The sequence below is a fragment of the Styela clava genome, chromosome 7, assembly GCF_964204865.1.
Source record: "Styela clava chromosome 7, kaStyClav1.hap1.2, whole genome shotgun sequence".
NCBI lineage: Eukaryota > Metazoa > Chordata > Ascidiacea > Stolidobranchia > Styelidae > Styela > Styela clava.
The window spans coordinates 14,040,053-14,062,859 of record NC_135256.1 but is presented as its reverse complement, the minus strand read 5'-3'; the positions used below and the strand labels follow the sequence as shown (position 1 = coordinate 14,062,859).

The 22,807-nt window shown below is 34.8% G+C and overlaps 1 protein-coding gene across 37 annotated transcripts in view; it reads right to left on the bottom strand.

Annotated features, from left to right (window-relative positions):
* Positions 1-11,607, bottom strand: part of LOC120328603 (uncharacterized) — a 69,453-nt gene extending 57,846 nt beyond the window's left edge. For 25 of the 37 annotated variants that reach the window (XM_078114267.1, XM_078114268.1, XM_078114304.1 and 22 more), the window contains exons 1-14: positions 11,334-11,607; positions 9,018-9,173; positions 7,297-7,461; positions 7,126-7,222; positions 6,931-7,032; positions 5,586-5,804; positions 4,998-5,311; positions 3,003-3,099; positions 2,689-2,822; positions 2,203-2,334; positions 1,686-1,784; positions 1,235-1,306; positions 1,044-1,156; positions 375-588 (exon numbers count right to left, since the gene is read on the bottom strand). In XM_078114267.1, the coding sequence (XP_077970393.1) occupies positions 375-588; positions 1,044-1,156; positions 1,235-1,306; positions 1,686-1,784; positions 2,203-2,334; positions 2,689-2,822; positions 3,003-3,099; positions 4,998-5,311; positions 5,586-5,804; positions 6,931-7,032; positions 7,126-7,222; positions 7,297-7,461; positions 9,018-9,173; positions 11,334-11,394 (1,975 nt within the window). In that variant the 5' untranslated portion in view covers positions 11,395-11,607. The remainder of the gene's footprint in view (positions 1-374; positions 589-1,043; positions 1,157-1,234; positions 1,307-1,685; positions 1,785-2,202; positions 2,335-2,688; positions 2,823-3,002; positions 3,100-4,997; positions 5,312-5,585; positions 5,805-6,930; positions 7,033-7,125; positions 7,223-7,296; positions 7,462-9,017; positions 9,174-11,333) is intronic. The other 12 variants (XM_078114269.1, XM_078114271.1, XM_078114295.1 and 9 more) reach the window with 1 other exon arrangement.
* Between the last annotated feature and the right edge of the window lie 11,200 nt (positions 11,608-22,807).

The following is a 22,807-nucleotide window of genomic DNA, read 5'->3' as shown; positions in this document are numbered from 1 at the left end:
GTAAAAACGTGAATCTTTATTATCACAAAATTTCATTTTATTTTGTTTTAAGTATATTTGGATCAAATGATGAACTTCAGTGAGGGGTGAAAATCGGGTTGTCTCCCCACCCAAGGTGTGATTAATTAGGAATGCAACGTCAAACCGAATGTATTCCATCTCTTCCAAAAAATAGTAGCTTTTTACATATCTGTGGCTTTTTCTGGGCACGCAAGAATCACACCGATTCTGGCCATATATTTTTGCAACGTACAAGTCGTTTACTCCAGTTAAAAATGCCACTAACATTCATGTTCATTACAAAAATCCAATAGCAAATCGTCGCGTACTTCCTCGTAACGTACGAAATGAACGACTTAAATTTTGTTATGTACCTTCAATTTCTATTGACGATATATTGTACTGGGGTTGTGATCCCAAAGATCCATTTGCTATAACTTCATTCATTTGGATAAGAATTTCACTTGTCGGAGTGATAACGGTATCATCGATCTTCAATTGTGCCGTCATAATTATGCTCCCCTCAGTGAAAACAGCATTCACCAGTTGGTATAGCTTGATTCCGATCGCCGCTAATACTTCTGTCATCTAAAATATACATTAGTATGATATTTAAATTGTCTTTATTTCACGAATTAGAGTATACACATTATTGAGTTTGTGAATGTTCATGCCAGCAAAATTCAACGGCCAAAATGCAGGTGATCAACTATGTATAAATGGAAACTTCCAGTTCGTTAATCCAACTTTCACTATTATTACAAACGGAAGCTGTTTACGTCGTTATCGTAAAAAGCGGTTGATCGCGTCAGAAATAGTCAAAATATATGAAATATAATATCGCCAACGCGTGGAAGTTCCCATAACTACTGGTCTAATAGGTACGTCCATCTGTGGCAATTAAGATTTGCGATTCAGACACCGCGCTCCGCCGTTTAACTGACTAGTTTATGTTAAAGACCGTTTATCCAGATAATATAAAGATTCCTAGGAAACAATTGTTTGCTCTTAAAAGTTTTATGAATTGGCAAATATATACTTACCGTAGAAGTCAGTGATTGTTTTGTATCAGCATATGCATTACTTGTTGTGTTAGCCAAATCAAAGGAGAACACCAAGCTGACGAAAGTTCCTCTGAAACGAATTGTTCTCGCTCCTGCAAATAATGCAATTATACGATTATATATATATTTATATATATGTATACTGATAATAAGAAGATTAGAAATCGTACCTTTGCATGTTCCAAACTCTTGATCGCAGGCTTGGTTGTCATCGCATGTTACTGTTTCGCAATCAGGAATGGCTAAATCGAAATTAGAGTGTGTTAGCTTCGTCATATATACTGTATCGTTATATCGATATACCGGATATAACACAACGATTCTCAAACCTTGCACCTCTAAAATATAAACCTTAAATTGTTCAGCTTACCTATAACATATTATTATTATCGTGAATATACAGTATTATTGATCAATTTAGTCAATTTACCGAGTTTCCAATGTAACAAAACATGTTAAATTTACTAATATTTTCCAGTTTCAACCACTTTACCCATTCTGCCAATTTATTGAATTTGGCCGAGGCTTGACCGATTCCAAGTAAAAAATAAACGATATCTAGCAAATTGTTAGCGGCTTGGTTGGGAGTATAAGTGTTTTCTAGTTAGTCACCATACATACCTGTGCATGTCTTCCCGTTTCCTAAGAAACCTTCTTTGCATGCGCATGAATACGACCCATCGCCATCGGTGCATGTTGCGTCAGCGTGACATGGGTTACCTTACGTGAAATAATTACATAAGTTTTATTTGTTACGGTTTTCTTTACCTATATACATAATTTCTGAGAATCTTATTTTGATTAATAATCCGTATTCACGAGGTATCATGGAAAATTTGTAAACTAAACCCATCCAGAATTGAAAAGATAACTACTGAAAATGAATGCATTTAACATTCTGGAGTGAAGGCTAAAGTGGAAATAACCGAATTTGCAAAACAGTATCTTTTGATTGGATCACTAGAAATATGTTTTAAACAAAATTCTTGCTTGTCAAACATAACTCAAATCTGTCGAGCCTATCCAGGAGTCATTCCCGAACACCTAATTCTGAACCAGACGAAAAGAAAGTAGTTCGCTATCTGATTTACCATCTCGGGCTCAATAAGGAGGTCAATTTCAAATTTTGTTGCCTTACCTGTTGCGCATTCATCTATATTCTCACAAGGTATGCCAGAATATCCGTTCTCGCATTTACATTCCATCGAACCTGGGATATTGCTACAATTCCCATGTACACAATCGAACCCATCAGCACACTCGTCAATATCTGAAAAAGCGTGAGTTTTGATGATTTAGACAAAAAAGATATTTGGGTATGAAATAATTTGGTTCAATATTCTATAGAATTTATAAATAAATTGATTTTTGGTAATTCTTTACAGTACGTATTGCCATACACACCAAGCGATATTCTTTCGTCTATAGAAGCATATCATGCAAAAAGGATGACGACCGAGTTATGTTCGAAAATCGGTGATGCTATGATGTGGGCTGAGTTATGACTTCGACATCTTTTTTATGGCATTTCAGATTATTCATTTATTATTAGCTCATTTGATCTACTAATTTAGAGGATTGAAAATTAAATAGTTGTAAAGAAATAAAATATTTCTTTATTTACCATCACAGTCATTTCCAGTGTAACCAATGTCGCACACGCATGTAAAACTTCCAGCTGAATCCTGACATTTGGTATCTCCAGTACACGGATTATTATCGCACTCGTTTATATCTTCACACGGTTCGCCACCATACCTGCGGGTTTAGGTAAATACACACATGCATATGTCTACATTGTCATTATATATATGGGTTAAAATTGTGCCGCAATATTTTTTACATGGCCTTGGACATATTTAAATATGGTTTAAACTGATATATAATTTTAATATTTCACAATTGGTTTTATGCAATCATTTTTGTTCTACGGCTTACCCTTTTTCACAAGTGCAGTTGTATCCACCTACGAAATTGTTACAAGTTCCTTTCGCCCCACAATTGGCTGCACCGTCACTCGCGCATTCGTCGATATCTGTAAATAATAATTTTATTGAAGTAAATACTTCTCAGTATTCAATATTTGGGGCGTCAGATTGACTTGGCGATTACGTGGAACCGAACGTCACCTTCGGTTTGTTTCAGGAGGGCGTGTCCTATAAAACAGATGAATAACTCTAAGCCAGGGCTTCCCAAACTAGGGGCCGCGGCCCTGGAAGGGGCCGCGAAACGAATTCTAGTGGCCGCGAAGAGAACACCAATTTTACACAAAATACTATATTGCACTTTTTCAGACTCTTAATTTGGAATATAATCATTAAAAATAGTGTAAAACGATAATTTCACGATTCCGAGTGATTATACATCATCACACCGTGTTTTCCCGAAAATAAGACATTGTCATCAATTTTCTTTTGAACACTGGAGCTCATTTTAGGGGGATGTAGAGAATAACGAGATTAATATACGACATATGAATACCGAAATATGATACCAATTTAATAGCACGTTTCCATTCAAAATAGCGGCTACATATAGATTTTTAACAATTTAAAAAGTAGATTTCTTTCAACTATAGGACTCAGTAGTTTTCGAACTTAATTGTATTGTGACGACCTCCAGAAATATGCTCAAGTTGCGACTTCCCGTGAAAAATGCCGTACGTATTGATACATTTCAATATATATAATACCTTTTTTGCAATGAGTTTTATATAAACGAACAAACAAAATCTAACAACAGTCAGTGAAATCAAATTTAATGGGCCATGGTAGAAAAGCTTGCTTAATATAAATGCGAAAACGCAAAGAAGATGTGGTGCGCAACGCTTTTTGAGCCAAGTAGAAATAATCTTTATCTACAGAAAACCGAATTTTCAGAATTAAACGGCAGAATCATCGCGCTTGCATTACAATGTATATTCTGATCGTAAGACAATGCATAACAATGCCGGCTTTAAATCGCTATGCTAGCGGTTCCGGAAAGCGATTTGCTCAGTGCGCCTCGAAACATATATATCACATATTTTATTATAACACCATCATGGAATTTTGCGACGTATTAGCAGAATTGAGACTTCCACGGGATTAGGTAAACAAATTGCGCTATCGACGAAGTCTTTTTTAAGGGGAGCGGTTGTATTAAAATCCTTTTCAAAATTCAGGCTTGGACTTATTTTCGGGGAAACACGGTAGAATCATCGCGCTTGCATAACAATGCATATTCTGATGGTAAGACCCGATTTGCGTGCTTGCATAACAATGCCGGCTTTAATCGCTAAGCTTGCGTTTCCGGAAGGCGATTTGCTCAGTGAGCCTCGAAGCATATCACATATTTTATTTAAATGTTTTATTGATTCTCATTAAAGCAAATGATGTGTATATGAATAAAATTCATTTCATCGTTCTAAATTATTTACTTTCTGTTGCGTAACAGGTAAACCCTAATGCTGCAATTTCGTTGGCCGCAGTTTATTCATTTGCTGAACCGAGTTTATCGAACATGAGTGAGTTTTGAGCATTTTAAAGAAAAACTAGGCAGAGTTAAGAAAGAAAGATTTGCACCCATTATATTGAATATTCTGAGTAAAGATGTTTTTGTTATTGAGTAGCCCTATTAAACGTTAAGAATTAGCTGTGTCAATAAAATATCAAAAATGCATATTTTGAACTTTTTAGCATTATCAGCGTGAACAACGGCCGCGAAAAATTTTAATATATCAAAAGGGGTCGCGAGCTCAAAAGTTTGGGAAGCCCTGCTCTAAGCAATCCAAGACTCTTTGTGGCAAACGAGTCGTCAACACCAATTGCATGCTTCAGGTATATAGAATAACCGCTCTGTGGATCCGCCACTATCTGTCAATATTAACGGAATAGAAGACAAACTGTTCAATTGCGATCAAGATTCAAGTTCAAGATATCAATTAAAGATTACCTTCACAAACGAGCCCTGTAGAATCCAATTGATATCCCGACTCGCAGTCACATCTAGCGGATCCATAAGTGTTAACGCACTTGAAATTTGTTCCACAAGTTTTCGGTGGGGTTGCAGTACACTCATTGATATCTGTGCACGTAAAACCATTTCCGACGAAATTCGGCTGACAAGCACAGGAGTAGCTACCGTTACTGTTAATGCAATCAGCTCGAGAATGACAAGTTGATAATCCCGAGATACATTCGTCAATGTCGGTGCATACGGATCCCCGTGGATTTCCTGTGTATCCATTAGAACACGAGCATGTGTATCTAAATAAAAGAAGCAATAAAATACGCGGTCAAAGCGAACTGCCAGTCCGGGCTATGATAAAAAGCATCTAGAAAAGATAGCAGAAAATCTATCCATTTCGTGTCATGTTTTTGTCACTTTGTTAACTAGAACTTCCTAAAGTTATAGCTTAACGGTACTTCGAGTGAGGTGATCACAAAAACCTGTGGAACGTGATTGAAGCGATTTCTCAGTTTTTATTTTAATCAATACAGCAAAAATAAACTGAATTAAAAAAGGAAGTAAACCAAATACCCATTAGTAACATCTGTGCATACTGCATTCACACTACAGTCTGTAGTACCGGAACATCCTTCCGAAGAGCACGTCTGTTTATCCGGACATCTGCAGATGAAGGTACCCACATCGTCTTCGCACACTGCTGGAAGAGTGCATGGCAAATCATCGCACTCGTTGATGTTCTCACAGGTGTTTGTCGTGGTGTTGTAACCATATCCTGTGGCACAGTTACAGCTGTCAAATAAGAATCAGAGTCATTATGAAAGCTAGTGTTTATTCGTCATTTGTATAACTAGATGGAGCTCTTCATTGACCTAGAAATAAACATATAAAGCACGCCTGCTGGACAACGTACGACCGACCCATGGGTCGCATGTGTCCCACGAAAGCTTTTTACTTATATGTTTACTTAAACATACAAAAATGTATGCGATCAGTTAAAATGATAATAAGTTAATTTTAGATAAATTCATATATATATATATAAAAGCCCAAAATCACTGAATCGAACAACATCCAAGTTTTCTACAGTTCCAAGTTTTGCTAGTATGAATTATCCAAGTATTCTTACATCCGGCGTATGATTGAGTCATTAGGATTCTTTGTTGCATCACAATATCTCGCTGTAAGGGACAAATGTACGGGAGCGCATGTGATAGTAACGTTTGGTTCCAGCATTTTGAAACTAAACAATGACCGAAAAAATTCTGACTTGCATGACGCAAAGTGGCGCCAGTTTCACTAAACAAAAAGCAAAATTTCACAATCCCACCGCTTTTAGCAAATCAAATTTTCCGCTTGATCGAGAGCACCTGTAAACGCTATTAACAAAAACAAACAGTGATCTGTACTCTTCGAACTTGTGAAATATTATAAAATTACAACTTGTAATAATGGTGCCCAATTATGAGAAGCTTGCCTCTGCTAAAATGTGCAACATATCTCATTTAGGATTGTTCCTGTGGATTCGATCATGTGTTACACTGAATATAGTCCGGAAAAATATGACATGATATATTTTATACTGTAATATTCATAACTTACGGCCCATAAAAATTGTTTTTGTTTGTTGCGGCCCTTTCGTTCATTTAAGTTGTAGCCTGATATTGAGTATATCGCATACATCCAGCGTTATTATCGGCAGACGTTATTATCGGCATGCGGGGCATAAGATTTTGGAACAAACTACAGATTTGGTAACGAACTTGAACACAATGGATAAGATATATAAATTCTCCCCGCTAGACTTTGCAGACTATTCAAAACAATGGATTTCCAATGCACAATGATCAAAATCCTTTCAAGATACCACGTCCCACGTAATGCATTTAACACCATTTTGACGTTCGACGGTACTTACACAAATGAACCAGCCGTGTTGGCGCAATTGGAATTCATCGGACAAGGATCTCCTGCACACTCATCCATGTCCACACACTCAACACTTGCATCTCCGGTATACCTGGAAAATAACAATTCAATTAATATCATGCATAGATGAATATGCTACATCAGTTGTCTTAAAACATTCCGAGAGTGAAATCAAGAAGCGTACCCTTCATTACATGCGCAAGAATAACTTCCAATCTGATTTGTACACGTCGAGTGATCAGGGGCACATAGTCCTGGCTGAGGTTCACATTCATCTATGTCTAAATAGAAAATTTGGGGTTAATTTATGTGGGTAGTTGTAAGGGAATACAGATAGCAAAAAAACTAGACCAACCTGTACAGTTCTGTCCGGACTTTTCAGTATCATCGGGATACAAATCAGTGTATCCTGACAAGCAAACACAATGGAAAGATCCATGCGTGTTCACGCATTCCGAGTATGATGGATTACAATCGTGCCCGTCATTCGCGTTGTGCAAAAAATCACATTCATTTTTATCTAAAACAGAATAAAATTTCATCGTTATATGTTGGACACTAAATCGACCTATGGATTGTTTTGTTAAATTGTTGTTAGTATTCGTATTGTTGCTGCTGCAATCGCTTGCAATCGCTTTTCTCTTCAACTACTGGACTGGACTGCTAGATTGCTTTGACAGTTTTAGCGATTGAAGATTGTTGTTTTCTATGAGATTCATCTGTCACTTTTAAATTTTTTAAAATACTACTCCCGTAGTATGTGTACTAGGTTAGGGTTAGGCCATAATTTTTTTTCGATTTTATACAAATATTTTAGTTCTATTACGAGTTCGGGGAATGTCTGTGTTAGCCAAGTGAATATACCCCCTGCCCATAGGCTTTCGCTCTCTTACACAACTTGATGTAAAGTAAGCGAAAAAATTATTTACCTCCATCTTGGTATACACATACTTCTGGAGCGCCCGCATATCAGCGAAGTGGTGGTCAGACTACCGGTACTGTGAAAGATTTGATACTATTTCGATTTGGCCTTCATGACCATTATATTTGAGCTCTCTTGTTATGTGCACGAAAAATACACCGCGACAACAAATGAGTAAAATAATTGAATAAGTTCACTGAAGTTCAGGAAAAAGGGCCAAGCTATTTTTTGAACTTCCGATTTAATCAATGGAAATGATTAACTTTTAAACCGAAACACACCTCAGTGAATGAGTCGCTACCGAACTCAGTAAATAAAGTTGTTACCATCCGTTATCTTGACATTTTCTTTCTTACAAACTAAATAAAGTGTTGGGCGAGGTGGATCACGAGTTGGAAACGTCATAATAAGATTCATTCAAGCGCAGTCGAGTGAAAAGTGGTGAAATAACCCTACCCTAAAGTTCGTGGTAACAGTCAGGTTCGAACAAACAACAATTTTTAAAGAACTTAGATAGCGTTACTTCCGTCGTTTTGCCTATCATAAAATGATTGGCATGCGCCTTTGCGCACCTTGACATTGATTGGACAATTGATAATAATATTGATTGAATAGTTATTTATATATACAGGCAATTTAACCGGAAAATCAGATCATAATATCAGAATATATACATAATTAAACATATTAATAAATATATATATATATATACTGTATATGTATGTTTTCGGTTTTCATTTACGGAAAATTTTTCACAAAGTCCCATTTTTATGCGTACTTTTGGCGAGTGCTTGAGCAAAGATTGATATCTACTACGAACCAAAACTTGCCAATAATATTACTACCACTAATATCAAAGTATTATGGTTTATCAGTATTTTGTAAAAGGACTTTTTCGGAGACAAAGTTTTTTATTTCTCATTCTCATTCTCAGTACGATATCTCGTTAGTATTTTTCTGGTTATCCAGATGATATAACAGGATACAAAGGAACAATTGGAATTCATGGAACAGTCTACCTCATTATCTTATATTACACAATTTGAAATTCAAAGCGTGTTCTATACATAAAATTCACCGTGTTGGTAATGTGATTTAAATTACAATTTGCAAAATTAAATTTATATATATTAATCAACGGAATATTCACGTACCTTTTATTTCAATTTCTGAATCTGGGGGGCATTGGGCGTAGTTCTCTGGTTGTTGGCAAAAGTCTCTAATGAGATTTTCAAGGAAGACAGCACATGCGTCTGGATCAGGGAATCCAGTGCAGTCTATCGATAAAGCATTCTGTCCATATCCAATACCTAGATCACACAAAATAAAAATTTTTATTTCAACTAAATAATAAAAAAGTAACATAGTAAATAACAAGCACATAAATATGGCATATTTTGGGACTAACGCTCCGGAGTGTTAAATTATTTAAAAACAATTTACAATATCAGGAACGTCATACTTTTGCTATAATTTACGACTGATAAACTAAGCGGCCACAGCCACCATTTATACATTCACGGAATTGTTTTTGCAATGGCAGTCATGCTTTTAATTCGTATAAATGATTAAATTATGTGTATATGTGTGAAGTCATAGCCTTCACATAGGACCCATTGCGTTGTATGGGTCATGACTATTGAACTCCGGAATTGATAAATTACTAACACGTATTAATTTGGGTACTCCCGTAGTATGTGTATCAGGTTAGGGTTAGGCCATAATTTTATTCCGATTTTATTTTATTTTAGTTCTATTACAAGTTCGGGGCCTGAGTGAATATATCCCCTACCCATAGGCTTCAGTCCTTTTACACTGAATGTAGGGTAGGCAAACAAAATTAGTTATCTCCATATTGGTACACATACTTCTGGAGCACCTTAATTTGTATCATAGGAAATAAGAAATCGATAAAACAGGCTTATTCAGTGGTGGGCTTCAGTAGGTTTGCACGAGTTTGGTCGAATGTACTGTTTAGAATTTAGATAATTAGCAAATCCGTTTTTTCTTTTGTTTCTGGCGTTATAGAACAGCTAAAATGGGTAACGTATACATCGCAGCCGACTACTACCATAAAACTTCTGCTTGGTGAAAGTTATGTATTAGATTCATGTAGAACGTGCCATGTGAATTATTGTATTATATATATATATATATATATATGACGTACAGTAGATCACAGAGCTCGGCACAGTTTTCCGATATAAGAGAACATGTTGTCAATATTCTAAATCCCATCCCATCGCCAATGTTCTACCGCTCATATATCAATGTAGGACTGATAAGATAGCTGATATCGTCTGAGACAGCGCATTTCGATGTGAAAACAGCCAAACGATTTTTTTTTGTAGTCGTAAGGTTTGTGTTTTGTGTCTCGTTTGAATATCACCTTTCACACATGTAAGGAATATACGACAGAAGTCCAGTTTTAAGGATTTTTAATGCGGTGGTATTTTATAACCACCACATCAAAATTCATTTAAAAATGCATTTTATGAAACTTGCTCTCATAACCCCAGATTAAAGAAGGATAATACAATACGAGGCAAAATCATAAGCAAATAACGTATGAAATCTTAAACTACTCAATCTCCTTGTGCTTAATGATCAAGAGGTCTTGAAGTCATTATGATGCGGTTGTTTACTTTCGATTTACGTTTTATGTCATAATAGACGTTTATGAGAATGATTGGGTAAAAAAGGTATTCAAGCATGAAATAAACAAACAGATCACAGCAATTCGCATTTTGCACTTAGTTTCGGTATTCAGCTAACTTAGTATTTAGTTTTCTATGAAAGACACTATACCTGAAGACACGGTACTATTTCAAGTTTGAATAAACAAGACTTCCTACAAATCGGTCCTTGGTTGGTAAATACAAAATTCAGAATTTTGAAAGATTGTATGCAAATGATTGCGATTCATTTTGTCATATAAAAAACATTTGTAATAACTTTATTACGGATGAGACCAATCTGTATATCTGTCAAACGTTTATATTATTCCCCAAAACAAATTATTTTTTCTAAACAAATTTATTTAATCGTACCCAACGACGATTTGACAAAACATGGATGGGGGAGGGGAAAGTTGATAGGACAGCTTAATCATATGGCGAACCGCGGCCTCTCGTCCGGTTAGTCGTCCATGTCGGGTATAGGATTAGTTAGCCGGTTATTTGTTTTCAGATGTATGGACTTAAGCTGGCTTATATCACAAAAATATTATCCATAAGCTTTTTCAGCTTCATCACAGCTAAGTTGATATCGAGTGTTTCAAATTTCGTTTTTGAATGCTCTATGGCTCTTTTTAAAAAACTTTGTGAGTATAAAATTGATAAGGTTGAAAAATGCGAAATTAATCTGTTATAGAGTCTAATGTTATTGTTGTGTAAAATATTTTGAAGATGGTTATAAATCACTTATTCTTGATACCATGTATAATAATATACAAAAAACGAAAGACTTACCAAAAACCGTAACAAAAGTCAGCAAGAATGTTAAAAGTTGTTTTTCTTTTAATTTCGACATATTTTCTTCTGTGTGAGCTTTGTTATCTAATTCTCATAGTATGTATAAGCTTGGTCCACTTCAAGCTTTTCAAACGTACAGCTCACTATAAATACTTATAAAATATCGACTCTTATAAAATCTGTTCTTTCTGGCGTGAGATATTTGTCAAATATACGAAAAATTTGACAAAACTATAATTCGTGTGCTTTTCTCACGCAAAATCGTGGACTGAATAGACTACCAAAGCAAAAATAACTCAATACCACGTCACGCCTTGCCTATCCCCTATGTTCCCAACGCACGTATGTTGAACAGTTAAAACGACCAACTGCATGTTTCAACTCTTACTCGAGGATTCACGAGAAAAAACTCTTGCCTAGAAATAATATAAACAAATTTTTATCTTAATAAGATAATTAATATTGACAAAAACAGTAATCACAAACGCAAAAATACCGAAGGGAACGCCGTTACCCCCATTGTTTCGGCTATGCGCATGATTAAACGAGTGAAAAGAAACCCCCGTTTATACCAAATCTTAAAATAACGTTCGAACGACTTCTACCCATAGAAAGTTAAAAGCCTCTGTGTGGTTCTCGCGTGGCAGAGGCATCGCGGAGTCGTGAAAGAATACTGTTGACGAAAGCAAGTCCCCAACAAAGCGTGACGTAGTTATAGCATTGAGGTGATTCAACCGCACAATGGACAGGTATGAAGAAATAAATGTTTTCATACATTGACAAATATATAATAAAGAAAGATTGCATTATGATTGAAACGGAGTCTTCAATGAAATCCGGTATTAATTCAACTTCCGACTTTGCTGTTTACTTTTTAAATTTAATAACAGCAACTGATAAATAAATAATTTTTCATATATATGACAAGTAGAAAATGTATATAAAGTGAACATATTTAACGTGGTAGATGTGTAATTTCCCAATTTTCATGTCCGGTTCGGAGATGATAAGCAAGCAGTCTACTTTGTACGTGTGATTATAATCACAAATTGAAACAAAAAAAAAACGATTCAAGGATCTCATCCCATATGAAACATTGATTTACAGAAACAATTTAATCATAGCTGCACTTTGTTTTTATTAATATACTCATACAGTTTTCAGGTAGGCAGTTCATGAGCCAGCTCCTCCTGATCACTGAAATTCGAAAAGTTTCAATAAATATGTGTAAATATTTACTATTAGAATATAAATATGTTTTATTTTTACAAAATTCGTTCGCACTTTGAGAACGGTCGTAATTGCTACAATATTTAATTAATAAAGCGAAAAAGCCAAACCAGCAGGAAGTTTAGCAATCTCCCTGATGCGACAGTGTACAGAATATTGTATTCCAGTAGGCCACATCAAATCAATCAAATATGTACTCTCTAAAAAAGTAATCATAAATTTCTCGAGAAACTTGTGAGTTGTGATTTTTTTTTCAACATTAGCGCCGCTTTTTATTTAATAAAATATTGTTACTTATAAAATGTCAGATTTTGGATACACCTGAAACGTATTCTTTTTTTTATTTAAATTGTCTATATATACGTATGATCCACGTATCGCGTTGACATATTTGGGATAACGTTGATCAAATGTTGTATTATTTGACAGAGTCATATAATTATCTTATGATTATTCTCGTCTGATATCAGTATATTTCTTTGTTCAAATGTCAACATTTACGTTTGTGGAAATCTCTGTATAATATATATTAAATTGAAAATGAAAATTAGGTCGCAAATAATGTATTTGAAGCAAAAACCCATGGAAAATTTATCGCTTGAGGTACGGGAAAATGATTCAGAGTACGTTTTGTTTATATAAATCTGAAATGTTCGAAAATATTAATAGCGAGCAATATATATTTGATTGAACTGATTGGACATTCCTATACTATCCTCTCACGTTTCTCATAGATCTTTATGTTCAGGTACCTCCTCTCCATCTGGAAAGGAGCGTATTTTATGCAAATGTTCACGCCCTGTATTTAACAGTGCAAATTGTAAGTAAATAATAAAACTATATATACATAATCTATAGGCCACATTATGTTTTCGCACCAGCGATAATGCATTCGTTCCATGTATTGCCTTTCTCGTTTCGACCAATTTCATGACGTATCGTTTCCGGTTTGCCGAGATGACTCTCTAATACTGTGCTTTTTGTTCCACTTGGGATCTGACCGTAATCTTACTGTATTAGAATTAAGTGTGTACAATTTTATCTGTATTTGGAATTTTGATCGTGCATCTGTTCAATAATATACAACAATTCGACATTCAACATCGCGTGCTTATTATTATCGTCTGAGGGAATCCAGATTGGAGTCACATTCCACAACACGTGTTAATTTAATAACGTGGGAATCGAACTTTGAATATTAGGGTGAAAAGTCTTTATCCCTAAGATTTGCATCGCTTCTCCCTATACCTGCGTAGTGGAATAAATGAAAAAGGCTCACGTCGACAAACGTAGTTCATATTTTAGTGACATGTGTTTTAGGTTTATGTTACATGCCCTGCTGAAGGGCCCACTGCCTATCTGCAATTTATATATTTTTGGTTCTTGTGACTGTATAGCAGCGTTATCCAGTGGCTAGATGTTTTTAACAGTGTAGCCTACATATTTCTATTTAATTCTATTCTATTAGATGGCTATGCTCATCTTTTAGAAATATCGACGAAGATTGTAACTTATTATGATAAAATCAAATGTCTATTCCCATGTACATTGGAGGAAGCGTTCACAAAATCAAAACATTGGTTTCCCTCATGCATGCCTTGATACTAATCGTTAACATGGCTCATTTACAGAAAATGCTCAGATTTCAGACTCACCAGCAAGTCCTCGGAACAAAAACCGCATATTTACAGTATATTTTCAAAACAAAAATTAGTGTAATGAGATTACAATCGGTAATCAGAAGAAACGTTTAATAACGGCAAAATCAATATCGTTACTTATAATATATATATTCTTGGAATTGGCAATCAAAATTGAAATATATTATATCTTTATATTAATTCATATCTTCGATCCCACAAATCTAATCGGCTGTCCAATTTTTGATTCGATTGGATTCACATGTTAAGTTAAATCTGTAAATTGTTCTTACAATAGAAAAAATGAAATTCAGTTATTTCATATCCAATTACGAATGAATTTCTCACCCAACTATTTCAGCGATGTGATATCTTGCCTTGGATTGTTATAATGAGCAACGTCCACAAACATTGTGTGCATATGAAGTAAAATACTTGTTTCGTGCCCCATTGTTTATAGTACAAACAACAAAACACAGCGGGAAGACGATGAAAAATAATTTTAAATAAAATCAAAATGGTGTTAGGTTAGTATACATGTATAGTTAAATAGGTAGAATATCACATATGCTATTGCTGAAAAATATAAAATTATTGGAATATATTTGACAGCAACGATGAACGTAAGATACATCACATTTTTGGGAGCTTCTTGTTTTGCCGGCAAAGACTTTGATTCTTTGGTGTTTGTTTTTTCTTCCAGTATTGGTTCCAGATTTCCAGTGTCAGAATTGGTTTTATTTTGCTTTATCGATCCGAAAAATGCCGACACAATTGTTCCCCACACCCAAAAGGTAAACGCTGCCATCACACCTTCCTGAGACGCATCACTTTCTTCTAGCGTCGGTTTTCGGTCCGGGTAGGGTCCCCAAAGCATTTCTTTTTTGCTGAAAATTTCGTTTTCATCATGTACTAGAAACGAATGACCACGTGTCAATCTTCTATCGTCACGACGAGAAGACGTCGAACTGAGATGTCTGTCATCGTCTGACATATCACAGCAAGCGTAAGTATGTTGTCGACGTAGAATCGTACCTTTACGGAGGTCTTCGCTAGGAGGCGCTACCGAAGTCACGGTAGACCAGGATCGTTTTGTTGATGGGCGTGACAGAATGGAACTTCGACTAGATGGTGTTCGTATTAATTCAGCGCTAGTAGACGATTTTGTCAATCGTCTACCACCTCTATTTAGCATCATATGACGCATAATGAATTATTTGTATGTTTTTTATACAGTAAAAAGTTCTGCAAACAAAACTGCACAAATTTAAAATGACATAATATATAATATTTACTACACTAAATAAAATTAACTGTACACAGGCGGTTGAATTGCGGCATTTTGATGCACATCAGAGCTGTTAACTCTTTTATTTACGGATGATAACATCTATGATAACACCATTCACAATCCCTCTTACCCCATGACTTATTAGACACAAAACATTTTAAACTGGTCTATAATGTCACTGTATATATGTGCAAGCTACTTCGCGAACTACAACGTTTTCTCCGATATATATTTATAAAGACAAGTAGACTGACTGCATTCAATTTTTCAGTAAATAGTTGACGTTAAAGATGATGTTTCAGTCTACGATATGCACGCTCCAAACCAGCTTAGAAAACAAATCAATTGCTGAAAAGGGCGTAATTATGCGCTAACAAAACACATGCGAACGTGTAATCACAGACTCACATCGATTTTGGGAATCCATATTGATTTTTCTTTCGTGGGATTTTAAATCTTGAATTCAGTGGTTCAACTTTGAAATTGAAAACAAATTTGTGGGGAAAGCATCGCTCATGAACCATTCTTCCTAACAAAATATTAAAATTGACATTGTTTCATTTTGATAAAATGTACCAAAACAATGTTTAAGATAGAAAAAAGTTACTTTGAAAATAATAAAGATGAGACAAGCAAAACTTTATATATGAAATAGATAATCTGTATTTTCACATTTGTATTTTAAGCAAAAGCTATTGAGTAAGTATGTTTCAAGATTTGAGGCATTCTATAAAACGCACTAAAAAGTATACTATTGTTAAATTTTATTTATCTAGCAGTAACGTTTGGCTATGCCTAATTAGTGAGATGATTTATTTGAGATATGTAACTGGAGAAGCTGTATGGATATATGATACTTTAGGATCAGCCTGGCTCGACGAATAGCAAGCGAGAATATTTTTATACCAAATTTCCATATAAATTCCTACACAAAGTCATTCCCAAAGGGACGCACAATCCTTATCCTAATTTCAAAACAGGATAGGTCTGTTGGTAAACACGCTGTTGAAAATGCTGAATATACAATCCTTCAATCAGATACAGAGTCACTAACTTTTTGTTAAACTGTCTTGCAAGCACATGCAACTTGCCAAGGAAATATATTCTGACTAATCGAATGGGCGTCCCTCTTTATATCACCAAGGTAGATTTTGACAACACTTTAAGCACATTTCTTTCGCAAAAAGAATAATAATCCCTGTTTAAAGCAATGATTAAATATAGAAATTTGACCCAAGAGAATTGCATGGTTTGGTTATTGATTGTGCATACTTGTGAGCAAATTACTGATCGAAAAAATGATATTTAAAGCCTAAGATTATTCGTAATTACAAAATAAGACAAGTATGGGAAATAATCAATTCGTTCTCCCGCTGTGAAAATGCAATTAAAAATACTTGGGTAATATTTCACCGAACACCCGAAAATATATTACTTTTACTACATTTTTATGGTTCTACCTGTATTCTGGTGACTCAAAATCTTGCCGTTTCGTTTATTTCAAATACAAAATACACAATTAAATACTCGTCTGAAATTCATCGAATATAATTAGATATAAGAATGATTACATGGCCCTAAATCGCCATTTGAATGGCCTTCGTCCTAGACGGCATATCACATTTCAGTTTACTTGTCGTATTGTAGTCGTACCTGAGGTAATTGCAAATTCTATTGTGTCGTAATCATTCTTTCCATAAATCACACCGCACAGATGAATGTACTGTGCCGTCACTATACTCACGCTCTCGGCTCTCTAGAATCTATTTTAGATGACCCCTTCTTTTCTTCTATTCTACTTATTGCCATATTCACAGTAGCCTGTCCGAAAACCTGTTCTATACTGATTTACAATTTACGATAACAACCATGTCTCTGCAAAATTTGCTTTAAGAAATATATGCAATTAACCTTATTTGATGGAAGCTTTAGCTTGCCTTGTTGGAATTCCCGAAATCAATCACATAGTAATATGTAATCGATTAACAAATGAATGGTTGTTTCTTGCTCGGACTCTTATTTAATCACACACAGCTGTGAAAATTAAATTCGTAAGGGAGTTATACAAATGAATTTAACGGCATTCCATTGCCTATTCTGACTTGTATTGAATGATGCAATTCAAACCAATTTTCTTGTAAAAATTCCGAAAAACTGATTATTGTGCTTTTTAGTGCTTCAATCTATCGTTACCTGTGACATCGTAACACAGATAATACATTTTTCTGTCTACAAAAAGGTAATACTCGCAAAAGGTAATAGTATCATGTACCAATACTATTTCTAATTGACGATATCAACAAAACAGAGAGAAGATTAACCGAAGAAAGAATAATATACCTCCCTAAACTTATAAAAACGCGGTTTGCTGAGGACGAAGCATATTTTATACCGATACAGTCCATTAAAATTACTAATATCTCACAGTGTGAAAAAGAAGGCACGTCTTCGACAAGCTACTATAATAATCTGGTAAACATGTTTTACTTTTCCAAGGACACAAAAACATTGCGCCGTTTAAGAGTATCCGCTAGACCTACTAAAAATACTTCAACTGAATCTCGTCGATTCAATTTTTGCGATGTTTCAGGCTTCCTGCAATGCACTGACTTGCAAAGACTTCAGCAGCGTGTGTAATACTGATCTTTAGCCAGAGTGGAATGATTCTGTCCATAAAGCTGCCAGTATAGATGAAAGATATAAGTAACTTGTCTAGTCTGTCATTGACAGAAACTATATCATCATCCATAAAAAGTGGTAGCCAGGCCTTATACATAATTTAAGAAACATAAAATTCAAAATAGAATTTTAGTTTTGCTGATATATAAGACCTTCATAAATTTTTAATGAACTCAAAAAATCAATGGCGCCAGTGTTAAATAAAAGCAGTAGACTTAAGAAACGCTGTCCCGGTAATATTTAATAATAAATTGGTTGAGATACATGCACATATGGTACTACTTAGAAAACAGGCATATGAACACACGGAAATTTTATGCGACATTCTGCACACAAAAAGGTTCAAATACCCAATGTAGATGCTATGCAATTTTTTAGGAGTCCCGCTGCACACCAACGCAAATGTATTTCTGTAACGTTCCGTCTGGCCCCACATCAGACTTCCTCAGACAAACAGTTTACAACAATGACAATGTAAATTGGCAATGTATATTGTGAAATTATATATACCTCATGTAAAATAATATATACTACATATTCATAGTGACTGCCCGTCGATAGGATTTCATTCCTAAGATAATTAAATTAATAAGGCTTATGTCAATCATCCACACAGATTCATTCGGAATGGAGTTTCAATCAACCTTTTTAATTATCAGGAGGTACCAGAAATCGTAATTTGTACATAATCACTCATCAGAAATTATAAAACCTACTTCTTCGTAAATATTTATAAGAGCACAGCAACATATGGAAATGCGATTACTCGCGGATTAGTGCTGATGATCTGAGTCGACAACGAAACCGTTGATAAACAACCGATATCATCAGTTGAAAACTTACTCTACAAGATAACTATAGATTATTTACATAATTCCGTTCACAAAGACGATGCAAACGTTAATGCATGTAGTCGTTTGAGTACCCTTCAACAAGTGTCACAGGGGCCCGTCTAAAAATCTCCATGTATTTTCAATTTTATTTGAATATTGGTACAATTATACCAGAGCTACTAGTATAAAATTAGCACGAATTTAAAATATTTGTCAAATGATTGATAGTACTAATTGTGTAACTCCTAAATCAAAGAAAGACTTTATCTCATGAATGTTTTATAAGCTTCATGGGGGTGGTAGCCATCTGCATATATAAAGTGAATGTGGAATTTTAACTTCGGTTCATTGCTATCGATGAAATTTATTTCAATTGGATATATATTTTTCAATTCATCCATACTTTTACTTATATTATCGTTAATTGGAGTAGCCAACTCTCAGCTAAAATGTACGTAATCAGACGAAATTACCAAGTGTCAACGTGTTGGTTACTTCAGTTGACTGTTGAAAGAAAGCAACAACCCCACCCGGTGGCATGCTCTCAGGAAAGATTTCTAAGAATGGTGGCAGCAGAGATAAAAAAAAAAACGATATCTACTAGCTGCCATTTTTGATTGAATCCCCCAACAATGAAAATGAATGACTTCCACTGTATAATAGGATCTTTCTTGAGCAATGTACATTTTCATATAACCCTGTAAACCTATAGTGCATTTATCGAAATCGAAAAAATTCAACTTTAAAATGGTGAACGCAAATATTATCGAAGACAGTATGCTTTGTCAAGACAAGGTCAGATTTTATTTTGGTTATTCGGTGAAAACGTTGAAATAGCATAATGTAAATAAAATAGGTTATGTCGGCTAATTATCCATTCAATAACAAAAAAAGTTCATTTGCTGGTATAGCAGAGAAAAATGCGAAATTATTTCTTTTTGAAGGGTTTTGTTTGAAGCCTATAGTCGGTCAAGCATATTTTTGCATTTTACTCAAACATGTTTATATATGTGAAAACATAATGCAAAGAATGATATTCTGCGAATAAGTTGGAAGAATTTATAAAAGTAGAGTAGTTATATTTAATTGATGATATATTTATTTGATCTTACACTTATATCGGTGAATCTCGAGTTCAAAGTAAGTCCATCTGTTGCATTAATGATTATCTCTTTGCTGTGCTGCGGCCTAATTACACTAATTTCCAATGTAGAAATTGATATAAAATGCAAGCTATTTTGCAAGCGAGTTTTGAAATTAATTTGAGCATCAGATCGTCATAATCGTTTAGCAAAAATTACGTCGCGGTCCATCTTTTTAAACCAGCATAATTAGGTGTAAAAAACACAAACAGTCAGTATTAAGAAAAAAGAAAAGTGAGAGATACGATAATTTTCGTTTGTATTGCCTAAAATTTAAAACCGATTAGTCTTGTAGTTAAAGATATAAAGTTTTTTTTACAAGCTGCAACAACATCATTCATAGGCCCACACCATGTCACACTCTAATTCACACAAGTCAGTAATGCCGTTGTTTGGATCACGCGATTCTTGATCGATATTTATTCAACTCGAAATAAGTGAGTTAGGTGGGCAGCATCAGTTAACACAGTCAAAATCACTGACCTATTGTGACCAACAACACTGAATTTGAGTTGATAATTGACTCAGTATCTCTAAAAAAACGTCAGATTTACCCCGATGCACAGTGTACATAATGTGTCTGCCGGGCAATATAGAAAACTTATGCGTGTTTTCACTCTTTCACTTAGCAAAAGAATGTGGATACGCCGCAACTACTATCTCCGGAAGAGGTGGAGGAGGTGAGCACGGGGGTTGTACCTGCGATCTTGCAGATGCGACAAGATGGTGCGACGTGGAGACTATATAAGTACAAATACCAAAATAATATGTTATTTATTAGTTGTTGTCCGTTACATCATTAATCGCGACTGTCCTACAGTGGTGGTATTGTATATTTTGATAGAAGGTCGATAAAATGTGGATGATAGTCAGAGGACGCCTTAAACGTTTGCCCAGAGTAATAAGATATCAAGAAATGCCATAATTCAATTTAATATATTGTTTGCTAAACCCATGTTGTTGTTATTGTTGAGGTGATTGTAAATGTTGTTGCGCAAAAATTGCTTTTCTTCGCTATATTAATGGACCAATCGATTCCAAACTTTGAGTACTGAACGATCGTTGTTACCTTCCCTTATTTTGAATTTGCTTTGAGCCCTGTGATACCCAATATTATACGAATATTGCGCCACCGCTACGCATCATGTCAGACCAGCCGGTCATTCTTTCGACAAACTGGTGCTTACTTAGCTCACTGCTTAGCTACGGACCTTGTCGGTACCGATGTGTTTTTGATAACTGACTTCAGTCCAAATCACGTAGACTAGGTTGATATGGTAAGTTTTTGAGCCTTCATGTCAATATATTGCTCTGTCCAGCATTGCTCTCTTATTAAGGTACAGTGTACGTGATGATCTTTGTTTATAGATAAAGATCGTGTAATTATGATAACAGTAACACTAGCTTTCACTTATTTTGGGAGATATTTTCTAAATCATGATGTATATATATATAAAATAATTATCGTGTCAGTCTGTATCGGTTATTTCGTCTATGATCTGGTATGTGCTTGAGGGGATAATCAGTAGTTTTAACTATGGTATGACTGTCAACATCCGGCTGGTAACATTTTTCACATTTTTATTCTGTATTAAGTGAACGGTTTTAAGAATTTAAAAAACAAAGATTATAACTAAAGATCACACTGAGGAAATGCAATCGATATTTTACGAAATTTCTTGATCGTCGTGAGAATTTAACATTCTTTCACGGTGTGTGCAACGTTCACTGATTAAGTATAAGCTTCTATAGTTGATATTTCTTGGAAATGTGAACTAAAATGGAAAAGTTATCACAAAGCGCAGTCAATGCAAATCTGCAAAGTACAGAAACAATATATTGAAACATATGTATTGGCGATATGTATAAATGTTTCGCCGAAGACGCTGAGTTGATGTTATCAATCCCTATCCATTGTATTTATACAAGACCGAAAATTTATATATTCCTAAAAATCTCCATTTTATTTTATTTGTAGCTTCCAACGATCTACAGAATACAATTCTAAATTCTTCTATCATGACTATAACTTCATTGGAAATATATTTAGCAGTATATATATATATATACACGTTAATCAAACAGCGAATTAATATTAAAAACTTGATCTCGTTATTCACGTCATAACACTAACAGAATCGTAATTAAAGTATTAAAATGAGTCGTAACGGTTATAACGTAGATTTAATTATGAATTTTTGTTTGATCATGACAGGTCGAAACATGTTCCCAAAAGCTCAAATTCTGTTATTTGACCCCACGAAAATCATTCTTAGAATTAGAAATTTGAGAAAATTAACTTTGTTTTCATAATTTTAATTCGAATTTGGGGTTCCTGTTGCTACAGATTTGGGAAATGCGTAATTAAATGCACATTATCAATATGCATTACATGAGTAGTGGTCCTTCATACAGTAACGTTTGGGGATCAGAGCGAAAATTCGATGGAAGGTAAGTCTTGGAAAAAATGTTCATCTTTTCATTGATCATGTGATGAATTCGAATATAAATGACAGGGCAATCAGGGGTACAATAAAAAAACGAAATACAAATTCAACATTTTGTTAACCAGTTGGTCACCCTATAAGATTAAAAGCTAAAAGCGTTCCTCTGTAAATGACGACGAAGCAATGTGACCCGCAAAAGCAATTTTTTA